Source organism: Suricata suricatta, chromosome 15 (genome assembly GCF_006229205.1).
Source record: "Suricata suricatta isolate VVHF042 chromosome 15, meerkat_22Aug2017_6uvM2_HiC, whole genome shotgun sequence".
In the NCBI taxonomy this organism is placed as follows: Eukaryota; Metazoa; Chordata; class Mammalia; order Carnivora; family Herpestidae; genus Suricata; species Suricata suricatta.
The window spans coordinates 75833574-75848271 of record NC_043714.1 but is presented as its reverse complement, the minus strand read 5'-3'; the positions used below and the strand labels follow the sequence as shown (position 1 = coordinate 75848271).

Below are 14698 nucleotides of genomic sequence, written 5' to 3'. Positions count from 1 at the left end.
GCCTGCCAGGACGGTGGTTGGGGACAGATAGGAACCTGAACCGGGGCCCTCGCGGGAGAGCCGTGGCCCTGGAGCCCGTGGTAGCAGTGGGCTGCCCTGGAGTGACAGAGGACCTGCTAAACCTGAGCTTTAGCCACGGCAGCTGGTCCTGCTGTGCACCTGGTAGAGTGGGCGGGGCCGGGCCAGGACACACAGTGCCCGCTCCCGTCCTGTGCAGCAGGCAAGGAGAAGCTGCAGAAGTTACCTCTAGAAACCGATGTCCTGCCCCTGAGCACAAGATGTGACAACTAGAGGGCCGACTGGATTTTGGCTCCAGCTGTCCCCTGGGCTGGGTGCCCGCGGGCAGACCTGGGCTTCGGCATCGGTCACAGCGGCCCCATCAGAAACTCCAGGCTTTGAACCCAAAAGCCAGGAAGGACATTTATGCCTGTCTCAGTTTTGTCCAGAACCCTGTAGGCTGCACACAGTCTTCCTGTCCCCAGAGAACTCGTCGTCTTTGTGGAGTGACCTCCAGCCCAGTCTTCTGTCCAGGCTTCCTCCCCGAGGCCACGTTTCCTCCCTCCCTCCCACTCTCCCGTGCTCGACACACAGCCTGCTCTTGGGAGCCGGTAGTCTGCGAGGGAGCCTGGCCACGGACAGGTCGGCGTCACGTTGCCTTTGGTGTGGGCGTGCTGCGTTCTTGGTGGGTTTGCGTATAGCACGCGCCACTGAACTTCCTTCATGAGCAGTGACAGGAACATTCTTGTTTGTATTATCAACAGCATCATGCTGTCATACGGAAGTAGTGTGCGTAGGAACTTCTCAGATGTGTCTTACGTTGTAAGTAGTATGATGCCTTCCGGTAACTGCTCATCTTTAAAAGCCAGGGCTTGTTTTCTTGAGCAGTGACGGTCACGCTAACACCGGCACCTGAGTGGTCTGGAGCACAGAGAGGATTGCGGTGGGCTGTGATCGAGGGCAGCACATGCCTCCGCCACGTTCCCACAAGAGCCTCCCACGTGCGTGTCCGTGCGTGTCCGTGTGCAGGGCGACACTCGGGGCTGCCCCGCCCTTTCCTCTCTGGGCGGCCCCGGCCCCGTGTCTGCAGTCATGGAGCGTTAGGTTCGGGGGCTGTTACTGGTCTACAGAGAGCACGTAGCAGATTGGGTAGGCCCAACTTCGAGTAACTTTGCAGATGTCATCGATACTATCAGAAATGTGGCTGTCATCACCTGTCCCTAAATGTGTTTCTTAAGAAATGAGATTAAGCCGCACCCGGTCTAGAGCTGCGCACTGTCCCAGGTTCGGAAAGCGGAACCCTCCTCAGGCCTGGTCCTCAGCAGGTCACACCCAGAGGGTGGCTGGGGCGCCTTGTCACTTTAGAGGCTGAGCTGCAGAAAGGTATTGTAAGTTTCCTGCCTTGTTTATCACTGATGGAAAGGGAAGAGCCTCTTCTTGTGTTTTTTCAAAACTTCCTTGTTCATAAAATACTATGTGAGAAAAGAAATTCCAAAGAAAATTAAGTAACTTATTTAACTTGATACTCTTTTACCAAAGATTTCTGATAACTGATTAAAAGAAATGAACATTGCATTAATTTCTAGCATACAGTTTTTTTTTTGTTTATAACAGTCGTTTTTGTGGGGGGTATGTTTTAGGGCATCATTCAGAAGATAGTGGACAGTCACAAAGTAAAGCACGTGGCCTGCTATGGATTCCGCCTCAGTCACCTGCGGTCAGAGGAGGCCCACTGGCTCCACGTGGACATGGGTGTCTCCAGTGTGAGGGAGAAGTATGAACTTGCACACCCACCAGAGGAGTGGAAGTAAGCTCGCGTACCTACTTTGGTGTGACTCACACTTGATTTGTTTTGCGTATGAAATCACACATGAGAGGATGAATGTCTGCTTCATTTTCCTGCTGCCTGTAATGACGGCTCCTGTCTAAGTAAGATCGGCTGGTGACGGTCGTTAACCAGCGGTCTCCCCTAGACCTCTGTTGGGTCGGGCTCTGTGGGGACGGCCTCTGGCCCGTCACGCTTCTCTTGTCAGGACCGCTTTGGGTCAGCCTCGGCTCTGAGAACTCCACCCCTGCTCTTTTCCTGTCTGTCCTGTCGCATGCTCTTGTGCACCTACTCACCGCACGGGCGGGCGGCACAGCTTACTCCGTGGCGCCCGGGGACCCACGGCTCCCCTGAGAAGAGCGGGTGCACATTTGATGTTCGTGACTCAGACTGACCTGAGCAAATGGATGTGATTCAAAGTGAATTAAAGAACTCCCTATGTTCCCTCCTAATGCTTTTTCCCGCTGTTAAGCAGTGCAGCGTGCTAGTACGGAATTTTACATGCGATACACTTAATTCCAGAGAAGTACAACTTGCGGAGCTGGGCTCCTTCCCCGGGTGCCTCGGTTTTGTGGGCGCTGCTGTGGGGGTGAGGGCGGTGATGGATGGAGGGGGCTTCAGTGCCCGCCACTTTCCGTCCGACACCGTGACTTGTTTGAGGAGACTTTTTAAAAGAAAAACAAATATGTTTAGGGTAATAAACCTCTAGGTGAATAAAATCTGGTTCTGTATCATTGTATTTTCAGGTTTTTCAAATAGCTGGAACCTACCGAGCTAACAAGCCGTTCCGTGATAGCGCAGTCTGGTTGGGTCACATCGATGGCTAGCAAAGATTTGACCTTCAGCTGTGCAGCCAGTCAGTCAAATAAGTGTTTAAAAACTAGGAATACCTATAAGTTAGTTTAAAATACCCGCAGGTACTGCTCTTGAACATAATTCCATTCCCTTCTTATACGGACACGTCACAGGCGTCCCTCCTCAGGATGAGGTCCCGAGTGCTGAGTCAGATGTGCTGAATGCAAGTGTCTGAATTTACAGGGTTCATCTCTGTGCTTTTAAGCCAGTTTACTTTGTCTAGTTTCAAGTAAAGTTGAGTGGGCGCTACTCTGTTTCCTGGAGCCTGAACCCTCAAAGACTGGGCGAGGCCGGACTTCACCCAGCGCGGTGCCAACCCTGACCCTGACAAGAGGGGTGAAGCTGGCGTCCCTGCCATGCGGGCGCCGCCGAGTGGCTGCCGGAGCCGGGCACTGTGCCCACCATGTGCTCTTCATAGTCTGTACATTTGCAGTCGGGAAAATGCGTATTTCACAAGCTCTCTGCAGACCTTAGAACATAAGGACAGCGGAAACAGGCAGCAGACGTGATTTAAGTTCCACCTGCAGCGAGAGCTCTGGACACGGCTTTGGCTTGAATTCAGTGGACTTCCCCGTGCAGGCTTTTAAAATGAACGCCCTGCTCAGGAGGAGTGCCGTGACCTGACCTCTGAGAGGGGGCGGGGCTGGTAGTGTCAGGAGAGGAGACCGGAGATGGGGTCGGAGGCGCAGGTGACCCCCGTGGGGTTTCAGGAGGGGCGGGCTTCATGCTGTCTGTTCATGCGTGTCACAGGAGGCGGAGCTTAGGGCGTCAGTAAGGGACAGGAGCCTATGAAAAAGACCCAAGTAGATCTGAAAAATAACCAAACTCAAGTTCTAGAGAGCACTGGATGGTTATCAAAAATAACAAATTAGGTATAGCTGAAAAGATTAGTAAACAGAAATGTGGATCTGAGAAAATTTGCCCAAAAGATAGCACAGAAAGATCAACAGGTGGAAATTATGAAAGGAAATGTTGTAACCTGAAGAATGAGGAGGTCAGCCCATTTCTGATAGGGGCTCAGGGAGGAAGAAAGAATGAGGAGGAGGAAATATTCCCAAAGAGATAATGGCTGAGAATTTTCTAGAATTGGCAAGTAACATGAGTCCTCAGACCAGGATTAATATAAAATCCCAAGCATGGTTAATAAAATAAGCCTGCCCTTCGGTGGACGGCGGCCAGGTAGGGTACAGAAGAAAAGAAGAGCCGGTGCTGGAAGCAGCCAGGGGCAGACTCACAGTTCTGCACAGCAGTGAGCTCTTCAGAGTGGGGAGAGGAAGGAACCGGCAGCCGGCACTGTTTGTCAGGTTCAGGTTCAGGAGCAGGATGACCGAGCCTCTTCTGCAGGGACGCCACCGGCAGAGGGGCCTCCTGCAGGCCCGCCTCGGGAGAAAGGACAGTGGTCTCTGAAGGGGCGTTTGAGATGCAAGCAGGAGTGCCAGGAAACACAGCGGGGGGTACAGATCATCATTGGCTCTAAAAGCATGTAAAGTGATAAACACTGATTTTTTTATATTAAAAAAGTAGAACCGAAATAGAAGACACCTGTCAGAAGAGAGGTGATAGAACTAATGCTCTGTCAGCCATGGTTTAGAGTTCTTTATAAAAAAGTTAAAAATAAAATTGTATTTTAGAGCAACCATAACATTAGCAGTAGATTTTGTAACCTAACCAGTAGGTGGGCGAGTGGGCGTAGAGGAACTGAGCAGTCAGGAGGAGGCAGGAAACGGGGAGGAAGAAAGGCCAGGAAGGTGGGCGAAGGGCAGCCGCAGACTGGACCTCCCAGGGCTGGGCGGCCTCGCCACCGGTCAGAGACTGCTTGTCCTGCCGTCTGCTGCTGATGACATGCCTAACAGGGATGCTCAAGGTGCTTCTCTGGGACTTACAGGGGAGAAACATTTTACCTTGTCTTGCAGCGCACACACACACGTGTGTGTCAGAACTGTCTACCTGCGGCTCTACGTGCATGCTTCACAGTCACACCTAAACTCACTAGCACACTGAGGTCTGTGGCTTTCATCCAGTGGCACTCTGTTCTCTTTGACCTCATGTAGTTGGTTGGACGGATGGATGGATATGGGGAGGGAGGAAGGGAGGGGGGACGGAGGGGACGGGGGGTGGATGGATGGATGGGTGGAGAGGCAGATGGTAGGTCAGTAGAAAGAAAAGAATTTCCCTACCTACTAACTTGGGGTGTGAGGGGATTGATCATTGTTTTATTAATATCCTGTGAAAAACATTTAAGACAGAAAAGCATTGTTAGAGATATGGAGGGCAGCTACATAATAATAAACGGTTTGGTTTACAATAATCTAATCAGTTTAGAAATAACGGGGGTATTAAACTTGTGAGCTCCTGAAGACATTTCTCAGAATGTATAAAGCGGAAACAGTCTGTCTGCCGCTCAGCATTTAAATTTTGGGCTGCTCCAGTGACCTCTTTTCCTCCTTCTTCTCTCTGTAGACCTGCCTTTGGCATCAAGTTCACACGTTAACAGGAGAGACACAGGAGACCCATAAACCAGTCACTTTTGTAGCCCAGGCAGAAGTCCTAAAAGCAGGTGGCCTGGGGGCCAGTAATAGAGCGAGGAGCAGTTGCACGGTGATTTTTTAAGGTGGAACTCATAGGATTTGCTCAGGAGTCTAAAAATACAAGCATCCAGTGAAATATGGAAATCATTCCTGCAGAAGCTTCCAGGAGCTCCTCGCCACACCTGGAGCCAACTCCAGAGCTCCCCATCCTCTCCCAGCCCCGTCTCCTCTCTCTGTCGCCCCCCCTTCCTTCGCTCAGGCGGCTGCGCACTTCAGTGTTGTCTTTTCCTGGCTGCCAGGTCAGGGTCTCGTTGGATCTCCAGCTTCCTGGCCTGCTGAGTAGCACAGACTTCCGTCTCCCCTGTCCTTCGTCTTTGAGAACTTCCCTCTTGCTCCACCCTAGCCACACGGCTCTCCTCTGGTTCTTGAAGGAGACTTTGTGCTTGGTGTGACTCTGCTGAGTGTTCTCTCCTGCCGTCCCCTGCCCAGCGCGGCTTGGGCCTCCTGTCGTTCAGGCCACGTGTGCTCTGTCTGCCCTTCCCTGTGCTCTTCCCCCGACCGTTCTGGGCATGGGGCCTGCCCGCCTGATGGCCTCGCTCCCCTGGGGACTCTGTCGCACCCACTGCTCTTTTCCTGGTACACAGTAGGCACCTCATAAAAACTTTTCCAATGAAAATGGAATTAGTGGTAATGCAAATGTAAAATAAGCCAAGAGGCAAAACAGTTTGTTGGAATAGTAAATTGTGTTCATCGAGGGACCAGCAGTTCTAGATTGTGTGAATAGCAGTGTTTTCACGCTAATACACATTGCTCACTAGGTGCGGACATGGTGCTAAGCACTTGGCTTCGCCAGAATTCATTCTTAGTATATAGTCTTATCAGGTGGATACCCACCTTTGGCCTTTTACTGGTGACAAAACTGTGGTTCAGAGAAGCTTAAAAACCTCCTGGAGGGGCGCCTGGGTGGCTCAGTAGGTTAGGCCTCCGACTTCGGCTCAGGTCAGATCTCACGTTCGTGGGTTCGCGCCCCGCATCAGGCTCTGGGCTGACGGCTCGCTCAGAGCCTGGAGCCTGCTTCCGGTTCTGTGTCTCCTTCTCTCTCTGCCCCTCCCTCTCTCATGCTCTTTCTCTCTCTCTCAAAAATAAATAAAACATTAAAAAAATTTAAAAAAACAACAACAACAAAAACCTCCTGGAGATCATACAGCTTGAGTGGGTGGCAGAGCAGAAAGTTGGGTCCATGCACTGAGCTCTGTCTTCTCTACGCCTGCGTAAACACAAGAGACAGAGCATTTTGGATAGTATTTCCTCCTCGCTAGCAGGTGCCTTCCGTCAGGTCGTAGGTGCCCTTGTGAGGACAGCTGCGCTCCCGCCCTTCGTTCAGGGAAGGGACAGCTTCTGATGGAGGCGCCACGACCCCCAGAATGGTTGGGCTTCAGTGTCCGTTCTCGGGAGGTTTTTGAACGCAGATTTATTTCATTCTATCTGCTGTAGGATCTGTACCTCCTGTTCAGTAGTCCTGAGGTCCAGGCTTGCTCACCGAATCCTGAGGTCTTCCAACACCTCTGTAAGCCACTTGTGGCGCACCGTGCGGCGGTGACTGTGCGGGGCAGGGTGACCTTACAGAGGCATGGTGGCTGGCCGCTGGGGACAGGAAGGGCTGCCCTGGTGGGAAGAAAAACAACAAAATCAGATCCTGCCTCAAACAATACACAGGAACCCACTTAAGATGGATCAGGTGAGAAAACAGTTGAATGCAAACTATGAATGTCCTGCTGGTCCTGGAGTAGGAAGACTTAATGCCCCCAAAATGTTCGCTGTAAAAGGAGAGAACAGCAGATTTAACTTCATTGGGATTAAGACCTTCTGTGTATTAAAAGGCGTATTTTTAAAAGTGCAAAAGCAAGTTGCAGCCGAGGGGAGATACCTGGAACGTGTAATTGACAGAAGATGGTGCTCTGCTGATTAATATGAAAATTGCAGGCAACTCAGTCCACGGGCAAGAGAGGGTGTTGTCATAAAGGAGAAAACAGGTGTGGCTGGCCGTCTGGCAGACATGGTCAGCTGCGTTAGCGATCAGGGAGATGGGGTCTAGACCGCCAGCTCCACACCGTCCGGTCGGTGGAGTCACAGAGGGAGAGGTGGTGGCTCCAACAGGTGTCGCCTGCGCTGCTGGGGAGCAGAGGTGCCTGGGTAAGTCCGTCAGGGGCCCCGCGGGAAGCGGGGTGTCACGCGCCACAACGCGGCAGTTCCCCGCAGATTGTCCCGGAGAGACCCGCGGTTTCCGTGTGGCCGCAGGGGCGGGGACGTGACACAAGTCATGGTGGGTGACCTGTGGGGCCGTGCAGCCGTACGGACGAGTCTCAGCCGCGTGGCCTCGTGTGGCAGAGTGGAGCCCCCCAGGACACTGTTGTGAGTGCACTGAGTACCACGGAACTGTACCCTTTAAAAAGCTTAATTTTTTTTAATGTGAATTTAATCTCAATGGGAAAAAAAAGAAGTCACAGAAGATGACATACAGCACAATAAGCTTTTATAAAGTGACCAGAAAAGAAAACCCTAAAGGAATATTGTTGGGAACTCATAGTTGGGTAAGACAGTGTGGGCCCAGAGGGAAGCGGTCCGGAGCCTGTCCACGGGGAGCGTCTGGCACCTCCCTCGGTCTCTAGAGGGTCCCTCGGGACTCGTGCTGAGAGGTCAGGTTCTGAGGCAGTGCATGAAAAGTCACTCCCTTAGAAGACACACGTTCCTACCTGCCTTGCTTCCTGCCCAGTCTGCCCAGGAGGGAGCAGGGTCTGGCTTCCCTGTCACTGGGAGACCTGGAGGTCCCTGTCCCGGGAGGTCCCAGTTGAGTGGGTAGTGTTTGTTAGGATCTGAGTCCTCCAGAAACGCTTCCGCTACAACGCCATGGTGGCGTGTGCCGCAGCAGACTGTGTCCGGGGAGACAGCCGTCACACAGATTTCAGCTGGAAAGTTTGCTCTTAGATCATTCGAGCTGATCACATTTGTAACTAACTTTCAGTTACCTGGACTGTAGAGGGGTCTGCTGGGCTTCCGAGTGGGCTAATCAGGTATAAATAGACTGCGAGGGCTTCCGGGGACATGGTCCAGGCCTTCTGATGTTGGATCCAGGGCATTGAAGGCCAAGTCCAAGAGATGGCCCTCTTCGCATTCGAGAACGTGTTTGGGGCCTCGCCGGGCAGGAGAAGAGGAACCCAGTCCTGACGGGCAGTGAGAGCGGCTCCCGCCCTCCGGCCCCGCGCCGCAGCCCGCGCCCTGCGGGACAGAGGACAGGCGTCCTTCTTCAGGGAAGACCGATGAAAATGAGTGATGAAGGTGAGGAGGCCTTCGATGATATTTGATAGTTTTCTGTGGTGTCTCGGGATCACTGCCCCTGCATACGCCTTCACTGAACATGGGCTTTACGTTGTAGCTCTGCATTCACCAGGAGCTCTCACAGAGCTTTAAAGCAGGAAGACCCACAGGAGAGGAGCTCTGACAGCTTTGGGCCTGACATCTTTAACACGAGGATGGACTTCCGATTCGCTGGCTCTGTTAACAAGACCTTTTCTGGATGCTTCCGCACTAAACACAGGCAGCTGGAAGACAGCCTCCAGTGGGTCTGCGGCTGCAGGCGGACAGCTTCTGGTGGGGCTGTCTCCATGGTGACGGAGCAGTCAGTCTGCACCTGTGGCGTTTCTTTTTATTCTCGATACGTATCAGAAGTTGCAAGAGGAGTTGAGTCCTCTGTACGCTTCACCGAGCTTCCCCGAATGTCGAAGCTTCATAAACACGGTGCGCTAATTTGACGCCGAGCCAGGAGACTCACACTGATAGAGTGTCCCCTGCCCGGGAGCCCACGCTGCTGTTCCAGACTCCGGCCTGCCTGGCCCGGGCACTTATGAAGACGACTAGCTGCTTATTTGTCCCATGTCCTTCAATTTAGGTTTGTCTGGGGCTTTCTCGTGGTTACGTTGAGGTTATGTGTTTTGGGCCAGAATTCTACAGAGTTGCTTTTTTCCTCTGTAATTAAGAAATACTCTGGGGGGGGGGCACCTGCGTGGCTCAGTCGGTTAAGGATCCAACTTCAGCTCAGGTCGTGGTCTCACAGTCTGTGGGTTTGAGCCCCGCATCAGGCTCTGTGCTGACAGCTCAGAGCCTGGAGCTGCTTCCGATTCTGTGACTCTCTCTCTGTCCCTCCCCTGCTCATACGCTGTCTCTCTCTGTCTCTCAAAGAAATAAATGTTAAAAAAGAAAAATACTTCTCTGGGGAGACAGGTTGAGACTACAGGTACCTGTTTCTCTGTATTCTCACCACTGATCTTGGGGTCACCGACGATGCTTTCTCACAGCCATTCCTGCTAGAATTTTTGTCTAATGATGAATTTCTGTTCTTACCCTTCCTTCGAGGATTTTTTAAAAATAGTTTTTTAAGTGTTTATTTTTGAGAGAGAGAGGGAGACACGGAATCTGAAGCAGGCTCAAGGCTCCGAGCTGTCAGCACAGAGCCCAACGCGGGGCTTGAACTCCTGAGCTGTGAGATCGTGACCTGAGCCAGTCGGACACTTAACCCACTGAGCCACCCAGGTGCCTCTCCTTTGAGGATTTTTTAAGTGGAAGTCTGTTGTAAGAAAGAGCTTACAGTATCTGTGTGGTTTCTAGAAACTGTACTTTATTTCACTACACTCTGGCTGGCTTGCCTTTCTCAGTATCAAGCTTAACAGATTCTTTGTCCAAACACTTCCTCCTCCCCCCCTCATTAGTTGGGTAGCTTATGGGTACCTTGGTGCTCATTTTTGGTGGTGAAACTGAGGAGGTTAGTGTCGGTGGCTGTCATAGGAAATTATTACTTAGGAGAAGGGGCAGAAAGATGCTTTTCTTTGGGGCGTGTTCTTAGCTGCTGTTAGAAACCCATGGAATGGCACGCGGCAGAATGACGGAGCAGTGCCTCAGATGCAGCCGGGCCCTGGGAGGAGAATGGGGGTTCGGGAAAGCGGCGAGTTTCACAGAAGAGGGCTGGGGGCGTCCGCACTCATGGGCCGCTGGCTGTGGGTGCTGGGCGCTGTGGTCTAAGGACTGAGGTGGGTGAGGGGATGCCACTACATCCGGCGACCTCGGGCTGTCTTGGCAGGGCCTGGGGCACGTGTGCTGGACTCCGGGTTGTAAAGCAGGGGCCAGAACCCTCTTGACCATCCAAAGAGCTTGCCGGCCTCCACGTGAGGCAGAGCGTTCGGGTCCCTCTGGTTTGAGCCCTGGACGCCTCTCAGTTTCGTTCTGCGATAGGGGCACATCCTGTGACACTACTGCTCGGCTTACAGTGCTCTGAGCCGCGCAGGCAGGCCCCACCGGGCAGGGCCGTCCGCGACCTGCCCCTCCGGGGCCTCCCCTCCCTTCTCACTGCTTGTGCTAAGCGGGCTCCAGCTGCGTCGGCCCTCCAGGCACCCTCTAGCCTCAGGGCCCCCTGCGCTCTCTTCCGTCCCTGCATGTAACTGCATGACTCCCTCCCTCCCCTCAGGTCTTCATTCAGAATCTGTGCATCTTTGTAGAACAACGCTTTATCACGTGTTATTCCCCTCCCCTTGCCTGTTTGTCTTTGTCGCTGTTACTGCCACCTCACCCGGTGCCTGTGCATTTGCTGTCTGACGTTCACACCTGTGGCATCTAAACTCTCTGAGGGCCGGCGCTTTGCCTTTTTGGTTTACTGGTGTCTTCCTAACCCCTGGGGCCGTGCCTGGTGTGGGATCAGTGCTGGACTCGGTCCTCGTCGGGTAGTTACTGATGGAACGAGTGCGCCTCGGAGCCCCTGGTGGCTGTGTGCCAGCGAGTGTGCTCGGAGCTGGGCGGTCACGGCCTGCTGTCCCCCCCCCCCGCCCCCCCGCTACCGGGCGAGGACACTGAGGTGCAGACAGGCGATGGCGGACGGCAGGTGGGCCCCGGGACCAGCCCCCCAGCCCAGGCAGAGCCCGCCTTCTCTCTGCTCCTCTCAGGGCTGTTGCCGCCAGCACAGACACCTTCGGGTCAAATGCTTATCACGCTTTCTGTCAGAGACATTGAGTGCTCCCTGTCTGTTGAGTGCTCCCTGTCCCTTGAGGCCGTCGCCAGCATGAGCGTCAGGATGCTGGATGCTGCCAGCGTGGACGCGCCGCCAGGCTGCCCAGCGTTTCCTCCCAGCATTGGCCTCCTGTGTCCTGTGCGGTTCCAGTCGCACGGCCTCGGAGCCATCGCGTCCTCTCCCGAGCGGCATCTTCCTAGATCATGGCGCTTCTGCTCTCGGGCTGTTCCGTGCGGTGAGGGAAGTAGTGTGTGCAGAGCACCTGCTGAGTCCTAACTTAAAAATAAGTGCGATCTCTTGAGCCTCCACAAGTGCCTCGCCCCTCGCGGAGGATCCGTGTAGGTGATCTGCCGCTCTCCGAGAGCGGACGCCACAGGGGACTTAATGGGCGATTGTGTGTCTTAATAAGATGGACGCTGAAAACTGAGCAGAACTCGCGTGTGTGTCTTGCATTTTTTCCACCGTAACGGAACCACAAGCAGTGTATTTATTACTTTGTGTGTTTTCCTTGTGAGCCTGTTCCACCGTTTAAAGATCAGTTACTAAAACTTCACCAGAAAGCCCAGATCTCTCTAGGACCTTTGGGTAGGCAAATATCTTACAAACAAAACACTTAAGGAATTTACCAAAATGGAAAAGAATAAATAGGGCTGCGTAAAAATAATGAACTTTCTTTCTCACAAGACAACATTAAAATAAAAATATTTTAAAAATAAATTTTAGGGGCACCTGAGTGGCTCACTCAGTTAAGCGTTGACTTGATTTTGGCTCAGTCATCAGGCCCCACGTCGGGCTCTGCACTTAGGGCACGGATCCTGCTTGGGATTCCCTCTCTCTCTCTCTCTCTCTCTCTCTCTCTCTCTCTCTCTCTGCGCCCCTCCCCTGTATGCGTGCTTTCTCTCAAAATAAATAAACATTAAAAAAGTAATTTTTAAGAGATAACCACCAGGAGAGTGACAGGCAAGGTGTGGGCGGCAGAAGTGCTCTGGGCCGTCCAACAGTGGCCCCCGCCCCGCACGCCTGAGATCGCCCGCGGGTCAGCAGAAGCTTAGGGCAGGGAGCCCACAACCCTCCAGAGGAAACAGACGGGTCACAGGGGGAGGCCCTCTCCTGGTCAGTCAGGAAGCGCCGTGCCTCCCGCAGTCACGGACTAAAACGCAGGAGAGATACCAGGCAGGGGCGAGGGTGCCGGGAAGCAGAGCTCCCTGACGGGCGGCGCCCGCCGAGCAGGTGTGCGCGCTGTGATCCGGGGACTGTGCTCCTGGCCCGCAGCCCCGCTCCCAGCAGGGCGGTGTCCGGCCTTTCGCCGGAAGTCACGAAGTCACGAAGTCACGGGCGAGAGGCGCGAGGGCTTTCTGGTGAAGCTCGTTGGTTCGACCATTCTGAAGCTTGGCTTCCTGAGCGACTAAATCTTTTCATGCTCAGAGGAGGGAAAAATGGAGTGTTTATAGCAGCATCCTCATCGTGGCCCCAAAGTAGGGATGACTCCGATGGATGGCCCCTTGCGGTGATGGGGGCTGTCCTGCAGGGGGCCGTGACCCACCTGCATCTCACGAGCGTTGCAGCGAATGGGAAAAGGCAGACCTAGAAGAGCGCGTTCTGTGTGACTCCACGCACGCCAGGGCGGCCGCCGGGGGAGGTGGGAGGAGGTGCCGCCCCCGCCCAGTGCGCGACTGTCACGGCTTTCCTGTCCTGTCTCCTTGAGGGATCACTGAGCTCCCGACACGGAAGTGCATGTTCTTGTGCTGAGACGGTTAAAAATGTATGCTTAAAAAATGTATGCGGTTCTGTTTTGCCTGATTTTAAAAACAGTAGTCCAGGAGTAATTGGCTGTGCCGTGCTCACATATTGCTGTAATTATAGCCGCGGTTGAGAAGATGACTGCTTTCTAATTGTTCTGTTCTGTGAATTATTTTGTAGATATGAATTGAGAATTCGTTATTTGCCAAAAGGATTTCTAAACCAGTTTACTGAAGACAAGCCAACTCTGAATTTCTTCTATCAACAGGTATAGAAGGGTGCTTTAATATACCATTTACTTTGTTTCTTTGAATCCTACTTACCATACGGTTTTATCTCAGAGTAATAAACCTAACGTTTGGGAAAATAATAAATTTGTCACAGTATGGCAGTGAAAGTCTCTTAACCAGTGGGAAAGTTTGGATTTTAGACGCTTTTTGAATTCTCGTATGCTTGGGCAAGCCTTGAGAGATACTTCTTTTGTGTGGAGACGGTATGTCCTAAGTGGTGCAGTCGTTAGTGTGTCTTTAATTCAGGTGTAACTATCATGCCTGAACATCAGCGGGTTTGTCAGATGGAGAATTTATTGTCAGAGCCAACTGCCTTCCCTTGCACTGTGCAGACGGCTCACATTCAACAGCACGTTGCATAGTGAAGCTGGAATTGACTTTTTTTACACAGTGTAATTTGCTTTTTACTGCTTAAAACATTAGGCAATAAATATCTGTGGCATAAGCAAACTAACACAATTTTATGACCAAAATACTTGTTAGTTTTCGTGACGAGTGTGGGGAATAAAGGTCTGAGGAATATCCAACATCTGTGCGCCGTTCCGCAGTTAGGTGCGCTTGGTAATGTTTCGTTTGAGTAAAAAGAAGTCGTGCATGTCCGCTGCGGGTCAGGAGCACCGGTGGGTCAGTGCGCCGCCCCCACTCTCCTCTGGGGGCGGGGCTCTCCTGTCCACGGTTCTCTGCGTTCAGTCCCCTGCTGTCGGCGGGCGCGGGCCACGCGGCCATGCGCCGAGGGGCTGCTCCCCTTGGAAGTGTCACCGAGTCCCTGACTTTGTAGATGAGGAAGAGCTGTACTTTAGGAAACCTGGTGCATTTAGATCTGAGCTCAGAAGTTTTGAGAAGAAGTGGGTGAGGGGCAAAGGGAAGGCTCTAGGTTTTATCCCGCAGAGTAAAGGAGCTACTTGAGGATTAATTTCAGTAGTGAGTGGCTTGCTGAGAATTGTCGCTGTTGTTAAATAACGACGCAGTGGCGCATCCCCCAAGGCTGCAGGCAAGTTTGGAGGCTCTTCCGCCATTTAGGTGAGAAATGGGGGGGAGAACGGTCTAGCTGTGGTTTTAAGCAGATTTAGTGGATGGATTTGATGGGACTGGAGGCTTCAAATGGAGCATGAAAATAAGAAAGAGGTTGATTGTGTCCGTCCTGGTACCTGGTGTCAGGAAAGAGACGGGTTCGGGTAAATTCAGACGTGAGGCGGGAAGAAGGTAGGTTGTTGGACTTCGGTGTGAGAAAACCGGGCGCTCCCGCTTGGAAGATCCAGGCTGTGAGAGCAGGAGGCCGAGGGCGGCACTTGTAGGTGGGGTGTGCTGTCCCGGGGGCTGGCTTGAAGCGCCCCGGGCGACGGGGCTTGCCGGGCACCGGGCCTGCCGGGGGCCTGGGACGGCGGGGCTGCGTCTGGCGCAGAGGGCAGAG

The 14698-nt window shown here is 53.0% G+C and overlaps 1 protein-coding gene across 22 annotated transcripts in view; it reads left to right on the top strand.

Annotated features, from left to right (window-relative positions):
- The window catches only part of PTK2 (protein tyrosine kinase 2), a 207157-nt gene that overhangs the window by 62009 nt on the left and 130450 nt on the right, over positions 1–14698 (top strand). For 21 of the 22 annotated variants that reach the window (XM_029923992.1, XM_029923986.1, XM_029923983.1 and 18 more), the window contains 2 exons: positions 1638–1804; positions 13178–13265. In XM_029923992.1, coding sequence (XP_029779852.1) covers positions 1638–1804; positions 13178–13265 — 255 coding nt within the window. The remainder of the gene's footprint in view (positions 1–1637; positions 1805–13177; positions 13266–14698) is intronic. The other variant, XM_029923987.1, reaches the window with a different exon arrangement.